We start from the raw sequence: 8,804 nt of genomic DNA on the forward strand, positions 1-8,804 counted from the left end.
TATATATATATATATATATATATATATATATATATATATATATATATATAACGGCTTATAAATATTGTACTGTACAAAATATATAGCATAATAAATTGTGCCTCGTTAATTATTGCAGGTAACTGTATTAAGTTACAGATTTTATATTAACATAAAACAGAATTGACTTTTCTCCATATGACTAGAATTCTATTGAATTAGGATTTTTGTCCATGACTTCATCAAATAACTGTATTAGTTACTTATGATGTTTAATTATCTGTACAATATATATATCATATTTTCTAAAAAGTAAAGAATTTACAACTGCTATTTTTGTACATTAAATTGTGCGAATTTGTTTGATATTTTATTGATATGAAACATTTAAATCACGAAAATTCATATTTCTTTCGGAGATTCATATAAATATTAAAAATATTAAAATCTGTTTTAAACGCGAGGCTGCTCGCAAATAATTTCTGAAATACGTTTTACTTTCACAAATTGCAATCGGTTCTTGTACTGTTTTGATATTATCTTTAAGTATTTAATAAGCTGTCTTCGATCATGGTAGCAAGTATGTCTACCAAAACAGACAGCATTGAATCGGGCTAAGGACTCGGTTTGTCCATACCAATTATTTCCTCAAAAAGAGTATTTCTTCCTTCTGCTTTTTCTTCGATAATATGTAACGCAAATCTCAATGTTGCTGCGGCTAAATCGCCGACTGACCAGTGTCTATCCATGAGAACTCTACTCACAGTATCTAACTAAAATGTCAAATTGAATGTAATAATGAAAAGAATATAATTTCATATTTGAAAGAATTTGTTACATATATGGTTAGCGTTGTATTTATTACCTTAGACAAACTGGGATTTCCCATAGTATAGTAAATTAATTTTGGAACTCCTGCCAAAGAAGCAGCAAGCCATTGAATAACGAGTTTCAATTGTGGATCTCCCTTTAAACGGGATCCACATCCCCAGTTGCCTGTAGCAACAGGTAATAATCCACCTGTTTGTGGACTACCGTCTCTTGGTATCTAAAAAATTGTGTTAATCAATTGAAAATTATAATTGTCATTTTCAAACTGATGTAAAACCCACACAAAATTATTAAATCTTGGACGATTATAAAATGCATAACAAGTTATGTCATGTTTGATATTATCATGAAAGTTATATTATATTAATATACGAGACATTGCAGATAGAATGTTATCAGATAGAATGAGAGACAAATCATTAGTTATTGGGAATACAGTCAATAAATATTTTAAGCTAAAGAAAGAAGTATATACTCGCATATTTCATCATGCAATATACAATTAAGTTTAACAAAGGTATTTATCGTTATCATAGTAAACAATTATTAATTGGTCATTACATGCATTATGTTTATATTAATACATCTGTAACATAAATTTGCTCACGTTAAATGTTATATTCGATTCGAATTGTTGAGCAATTTTGTCATTTCTGATATTGAAAGATTGTGTTGCGTTTATCTCTTTCACGGATCCAGATGTACTTAAAGAACTAGGATTAGACAGATACACGGTAGTTTCGTCATCAACCAACGTTTGAAAAACTTCAGATGTAAACGTTACCGTCCTAAGCTTTTTACGTTGAATATCCTTTACTTCTTTCAACATAGTATGATTACTTAAAGCATCTTCATAATGTTCTACGTCTTCAGACACAGACACCTGTACAGCGTAATAAACTGATGAAATTTGGCTATGTATAAAAAATTATTTAACATAGCATTAGCCTTCAGTTTGTCTCTCATTCTTCGTCAATATAATAATTTAAAATAAAAAAATGTATAATTTATAGGATCGTTATCAATCCATCATAATAGATGTACATTTGTAATATTATTGTTTCGTTCAAAGATCAAGTAATTTTGACTGAAGAGAGGGAAAGCATCTTGTTTCTTACTGATTGTTGCCTCCTATTTTTCTGACGGGCTAGTTCTAAACTCAAACTTCTCACAGCCAAAGCTAATTTATGGCTCTGATTTACGTCTGCAGAATCAATGAAAGGTTGTGGTTCACCCTCTTGAACTGGAACACCGGCAAACGACTCACTGAGAGCTCTTTTTAACAACGAGCCTGCGAATCGAACTACTGCTCTATCTCTCGCATCTAATTCACGAGACTCGTCTGATGTTATAGGATCTTCTAACCATTTCGCCAGTTGTTCGTAAACTTCTTCGAGTTCCGAACAAAACTCTTGATATAAGATAAAACAAGTCAGTTCTCTTTAGTCTTAAAAACTGACGAAAGTATATTATTTATGTGCGTTCAGTGCGATACTTGCCAGAATTGTATTCAGTGCTGAAACTGTATCTACTACTAGCACTTGTGTCTCTTCTTTGTAGCATAGGTTGATTCTGCCGAAATCTACCTAGCCATTTTTGTTCAGCTTCCAAAGATTCCTTCAGAAAGTCTTCATCCACAGTCTCGTCTCGTAAAACAAAACCCCTTGAACCTCCTCTCTTTACTCTATATGCATATTACGATTTTATATAGTTACAGTAAATTTATAGATACAGAAGTAAAACAGTACGATTAAATAAATTTTCTTACTTGATGTCTTGATCGCAAACATGACTTCCAGACACGCTTATTCCTACTGCGTAACTGCTCTCTCCAAATGAAGTATTTAACGAGGCAGCTCCAGTAGCTGTAGTTTCCCGTTTTAATGCATCTCTCAAACGTTGAGCAAACGTTCCTCTTCGCTCCGGGGTGTCCAATTGACCGCTGTAGCGTTTACTCAATTTCTGTTCTTCCTCCTCTGTACATTGCGATAAAAAATAACATATAGACTTCGTATTTTGGAACATGGAAGATTGGTTGAAAATATTACATATATACCCAAATCTTCATCTATAGTATCTTTTGCACTGTGAAAACTGTCTGTACTTTGACTATTACAACTACTATAAACTGACATTTGACCAAGTGACTTTCGCGTAACTGGCAAAACCTCTCCGCTGGATCCAAGAACGATAAACCGGTTTCTTTTGTTTGTATAACTAGCATCGCTATACACTTTATGAGGGCTAGGTGGCCTTGCGGATTTTCCATTTGGTTTGCTACGAACTTCTGATAGAATATCATATTTCTGTTCATGTGACACAGACTTTGCTAAAAACAGATAATTGAATCGTAATAATGCGCGATCATCAATTGATAACAGTTTCATTGATGTACCTTCTTTGGTATCGTTATTCGTTGATAGCATTTTATCATCCCCTTCTGTCTCTGGAGGAGTGCTACTGAAACTTTCTCCGATCGGTGACAATCTCCGAGATCCAACTGTAACATCTACGTCTGATTCTGACTTTACAGGATCAGTAGGGCTGCTTGGAACGTGTCTTTGTCGAAATCCAAGCAGAGATTTATTCATTTCTCGCAATATGTTATCTTCTTCGAATTGCGATAAAGGTAGTCGCGAATAGTCCTCAGGATCAATGCAGCATACCGTTACCTGTGTGCAAAAATGACAGAGATAGCGAACATAAAGACGTAAATGTGGATCAGAGTAAAAAAAAAATTCAGAAAAACAACAATAGGATACTAACGATATTTGGTTTTGGCAGAGGTTCGAATATAGCTCTGTTCCGAGGATCATTTATTCTAGATATATGCCTAACTCCTTCGACTATTAAAACTTCGTTGTCTTCCAAAGCCTCGACAGACAATATCGCCACGAGCATCTCGGGATGCGTTGCTATCTGAGAATTAAATGAAAAACTATAATTATTGTATTTTAATTCAAAAACAATTGTTTACTTTTCTCGGTCTCTGTCTTTTTTTTTCTCTTTGCTTTCTCTTTTAGAAAGCTACGATTAATCCAGATCGAAATTATCTTTTTCACGCCTTTAGTTATTTACATGCACAGTTTCTTGCGTAACATCACCATCAAGTACACCGCCACCAAATTTCGCACTCGCAAAGCAAACTCGCAGTACTTTAGCTTCCGGTTCCACTCTGTCTAAACGACCTTCGTGACGTATCATCAGTGGGCATAAAGGAACATTGCTCTCTAGCCAGTCCTCGATGGTTAACCACTGTTTCGATACCATTACCTGTAAAATTTCATTCCCACGTCACGACGTATTCACAAGACAACACAGCATCGAGTACAGTACCTGTCTGGAAATTATTAATTTCCCATCCAGCGCGTTATCGTTGTCGAGGTAGTCATAATAGCGAAATATACTTCTCAGTTTTGCCTTTTGTCCATTGCTAAAAAAATAAAAAAAATAAAAAAATAGAAGAATCACAGTTACACACTTCGCATTGACCTTTTATTTTCTAAAAGCGTCTTAAACGCCAAAACTTGTTTACTTGATGCTTCATGTAATAACTCAGTTCTTACTGATGAAGATGCTTGAAGAAATTTGTGAAATTGAAGTCCCGCAGAGTCGGATGCGTCTTCGCGGTTCTTTTTGGATACGTGGAGAAGAACGCGTTCGCGATTAGAGACGAGATGAAGGCGTAACTGTACTCGACGCAATCCCCTGAAACATGAACAAAATAACATCTCGTTTTCCTTATCTTGTACCCCGAATCGTTTCTGAATTAATCTCGAGTTACCTTGCTGCTGAAGGCTAAAGTGCAAACCCTGCGGAGGTTTACAAGATCTTAACGCTTTTGCTCTTTCTACCATTCGCGGTATCGTATTTACAAAGATTTGATCCCGTTCAGTGGTGTCGAGGTCGTTGTCGAGAAACGTTGCCAATCCGGAAAATAACTCGGGGTCCTGCACGTCCTCCTCAGGATCGAGACTTATGCTGTAAAAATAAAAACATAACCAAGCTAGTTGCGGCTCGTCAACGTGCTTGCAGAAACACTTATATAGTGGACAATTACAGTACAGAGAACATTTAAGACATTGGGTGTATATTTTGTACAGATAAGGCGTTGTACTTAAGAGCAACTTGGGTACATCTTTTATGGATATTTAGAAATACTTTTGATCAGATACCTTTTCAATATGCACTGTTCCTCGTATCTTTATAACAGCATGTAGCAAAAAAATCGAGTCCGTTAATATCTCTCCGCGAGATAAAATAATAATGAAATCAATTCGAAATATATAGATATATTGTATAGATACATGTGTTCGCGTTGCCGGTTAATCGACGCTCGTGTATGTGTGTGTGCGTGAAACTCGATTAAATAGCTTTAGCTACAATGCTTACTTGCACATGTCGTGTAGCCTTTGCATCGCTTCCGCAAGGTCCTCCGAGTTCCTGGCAGCAGCCGCTCGGTCCAGTTGCTTCACCACGGCTGGCCACCATGGTAAGTCACAGGGTAACATTACTAAAGCCATTCTAATCGCCGATCTAAACATCAAACATCACGATATCCGGTCGTACTATACATCGTATGCAAATGAAAATAATTGGCAATCAGTATTCTCCTTATCTATATATATTTTATATATCTATATATATATTTTATATATATATTTCATATATCTATTATATATTTTATTTAGATAGTATTTTTCTTTTCCTGTTGAATTTTGCGCTTGTAATACTTTTTTTTTCAAGTTATGCAATTGCACAATTAAATCAAATTTTTACTACTGATCCGCTCACGAATATCATGTAACATTATATTTTATATATTATATATTATTATATATTATATATATAATATATAATAACATATAATAATATTATATATTATATATATAATATATAATAACATATAATATTATATATTATATTATTATATATTATTATATTTTATATATTATATATTATTGTATTTTCTACAACATTTTCAAGTACTCTAAGTTCAATCGAGTCCCACAGCATCAATCTCTCGAATTAATTATTATTATTACTTTAAAAGTGTGTTACTTCAACACACGTTGCTACGTGCATTACTTGCGAGCGCATGGAACGGCAGCAAGTAGTGCAAGTTTAAAACAGGCGCGATACGTCTACCGAATCGCTGGTAACGCATACGTACGTTTATGCTCGAATTGTCGCGTGCAAACGAATATTCCATGGTTGTGAGATGAGGCAAGATGTAACTCGATATCCTTGGTCCCTTGTTTACAAAATAATATTCGTTGTACTCCTTGCAAAGCGGAATCTCTAATTAATCTTTAGCATGTATTTTGAAAAACAGAAATTTTCGAGATTACTTTCGGTCTGTTTCAAAATTCGCGGATAAGTATTGACTCTTTCACGATCACAGAGGGAACATCTTGGTTTATATGCTTTATATGCTTGTGCTCCGTGAAGACAGTAGCTTAAAACCAGAGCAGGATGTCTTACCTAAAGCGTTCGACAAGTGAAATTCAATTGTACAAGGTAGACCAAAAGTTTCTTCCCACTTTTTTTTTTTTTTTTTTTTTAATAAAACATCAAAATATAAGAAAAAGCTAATTTTATCTTAAATTAAATTTAAAGTTACGAATTTATTTTGGTAGGAAGTGATTTTTGGGCCACCCTGTAGAATGGAGTTTATCGTTACTTCGTGAATTAAGATATTGTTACGCGAAACATACATAGGATGTTTCAAGACAGATGGCACGAACGAAAGGATGAGTCGAAATAAGAGAATAAAGAGAAAGTCAAATTTGACTATTGATCCTGTATCGATACAGAGGCAAATAATTAACACGAGGATACTGTGTGCGTAAAAATAAGTGAAAAATAAAATTTTAAAGCGTCATTTTCAAGAAAATGAGCTTTGAATATGTTTAAACGAAGGCATTAACGAACAAATTTTATTTGTTCTTTTCGACTCATTCTTCCACGTAAAATCACCTCGTGGTTGAACCACGCGTTCTGAAACACTCTGTATACGTATACATGAATCTCCTCATAAGCTACTATACATTGTGAAGCGTGATGTTTCATCTCGTCCGTGGCAGCGAAATATTACGATTAATTAAATAAACCAGACACATTCATCTGAACGAAAATCACAATATCAATGTTAATGTATATATATACATATGCGCATACAGACATTGAACAAATTACCTTTTTTTGGTGCCTCTTCCGGTTCATTTCAAACTGTAAACATTAAAGAATTAAACACTCGACCGACGATTTTTGTTAAGCGTTCTCGCGAGTCAGTTCTGTCCAACAAACAGACGAGCAAATTCCCGTCAAGGTCCCCATATGGATTTGAAACGTGCTCGTGCGCCTGGCAGAAAGGGTTGGTACGGTTAGTGATCTTTCACCGATTACGAGAGTAGCGTAATTAGGCTCTCCTCGCAGGCAAGCAGGCGACTAAGCCGGTCAACTCGCAAGTACCGTGTCACGGCAGAGGTAAATGCCCATCGAAAACGTTTCGCGAGACTGTCAAAAACCAGAATTTATATAATCACCTATGATCTGCCTCGATAGGTTGTCGATCAGCTGACGCGATCGCAAATAATATCACGTCGTAACGCGTGCCATCGCGTCGACGTGCACGGTGCTCATCGTCCGGTGTTAATGCTCGTGTAATTTTAGCGTCTCTAGAGAGGGAAAGAGAGAGAAAGAAAGAGAGAGAGAGAGAGAGAGAGAGAGAGAGAGAGAGAGAGAGAGAAAGGGAGTTTAAAATAAAAAAGAAAAAAATCTCTGCACACAGTTGAACTCGACTGAACGTGACTCTTTTAGCAATAATTTTTTTTAACAGCTCTGCGACACCGTGCGGAGACAGTTCGCCCTTAACGAGTTTAACGCGCAAACTTGCCGAATTGATTGGTGTACGATTACTCCGAACTAACGGGTCTATTTTCGCGGGTAAATGGCACGAAACGCTGGAATGACCCGCCGTTAGCTACAATACTATCTCGTCGTACACGAACGATGGCTGGCTGGTCCTTTTACTTTGTTCACGAGCCGCAACCGGCGGTTGGCGTTGCACGCACTATTTATAGAGCGGCGCCGGCGCCTTGCCAAACCCTATATAGAATTTTTTTTTTACAACAAACTTACTTCAGTAACGCGGATTCGTTCAAGCGGATTGTCACATCACGATCGAGACAATGTAGCTTCAAGCCCTTACTCGTTACACGTGAACTTGTCGCAGATGAAGCAACAATAATCTTACATTTGGAATTAGCCGAAATTAGCATACGCGTGCACGTATACGAACGACGTGCAAAACTTGTTTTTTTGCTACACATTTTTGAATGCTCGAGTCCCCCTTTATCGTCCTAGCGTCGCTTTCAATCACATCCGATTCGAGAACGAGATTTCAATTCCGCCATGTTGTTGGCGTTGCGCTTTTATTCTACGTCGAATCGATAATGTCGCATGCGACATGGAAATGGTAAGAGGCTGACATGAGAAATGTGAGAAAGCATTGAAATTAAACGTCTGGTTTATATTTTTTGTCCTTCTGTGTTTGTATCGTATCTATAGTTTTATACTCAAAATTTTCAATTGCAGAAGATTTTTATCGTTGATGGTAACTTCATTATTTTTATCGACTGAGTTGCCAATTATTTAACATAATAAGTCACAGAGGGCACGAGTAATATTCTTTTTTTTCGAAGTCGATATTTCAGAATGCGGGGCACCAAATTCTAATATAATATCGTATCTATTTCGTCCTTAGTCAATGCAAATATATAAAAAGTATTGATAGACAAGCAATTTATATACATATGTATTTCATATTTCATTTTCCACATCTTAAAAGATTTGTGAAACAATGCTTGTGCGAAAAAAATTGCAATGAAAAAATGGGAGAAATATTTTATACTACAGTAATATACATGTAGTGATGTATAATTATACGTACGTACATATATAAAAATTAAATGAATCCTGAAATCTATGTG

General features: G+C 35.6%; 1 protein-coding gene across 8 annotated transcripts; it reads right to left on the reverse strand.

Annotated features, from left to right (window-relative positions):
- Positions 1-47: 47 nt before the first annotated feature.
- Positions 48-8,370, reverse strand: LOC122534487. Of its 8 annotated transcripts, none has more exons than XM_043665158.1 (17): positions 7,954-8,370; positions 7,009-7,174; positions 5,203-5,346; positions 4,986-5,012; positions 4,595-4,791; positions 4,377-4,518; positions 4,147-4,243; positions 3,889-4,083; positions 3,577-3,729; positions 3,206-3,482; positions 2,867-3,139; positions 2,579-2,786; positions 2,310-2,494; positions 1,929-2,221; positions 1,418-1,693; positions 845-1,027; positions 48-752 (listed from the first exon to the last, which is right to left on the reverse strand). In XM_043665158.1, the coding sequence occupies exons 3-17, from the start codon at positions 5,331-5,333 to the stop codon at positions 594-596; spliced, it is 2,796 nt and encodes a 931-aa protein (XP_043521093.1). In that variant the 5' UTR covers positions 5,334-5,346; positions 7,009-7,174; positions 7,954-8,370; the 3' UTR covers positions 48-593. The 8 variants fall into 8 exon arrangements, with proteins under 8 accessions (XP_043521093.1, XP_043521094.1, XP_043521090.1 ...); XM_043665159.1 differs by lacking the exon at positions 7,954-8,370 and adding an exon at positions 7,359-7,917 and having other exon boundaries at positions 7,009-7,041; XM_043665155.1 differs by lacking the exon at positions 7,954-8,370 and adding an exon at positions 7,359-7,916.
- Between the last annotated feature and the right edge of the window lie 434 nt (positions 8,371-8,804).

The sequence above is a fragment of the Frieseomelitta varia genome, unplaced genomic scaffold (genome assembly GCF_011392965.1).
Source record: "Frieseomelitta varia isolate USP_RPSP 00005682 unplaced genomic scaffold, Fvar_1.2 scaffold_600, whole genome shotgun sequence".
Lineage (NCBI taxonomy): Eukaryota > Metazoa > Arthropoda > Insecta > Hymenoptera > Apidae > Frieseomelitta > Frieseomelitta varia.

What these genes read in the sequence shown, in the direction of transcription:
- LOC122534487 (XM_043665154.1), bottom strand. Translation starts at nt 5,354, where the DNA reads ATGTTTAGATCGGCGATTAGAATGGCTTTAGTAATGTTACCCTGTGAC. An exon ending in CTTTAGCCTTCAGCAGCAAG is followed by an intron (nt 4,519 to 4,594) that starts GTAACTCGAGAT and finishes TTCATGTTTCAG; the next exon opens with GGGATTGCGTCGAGTACAGT. An exon ending in TTACGCAAGAAACTGTGCAT is followed by an intron (nt 3,730 to 3,888) that starts GTAAATAACTAA and finishes TTTAATTCTCAG; the next exon opens with ATAGCAACGCATCCCGAGAT.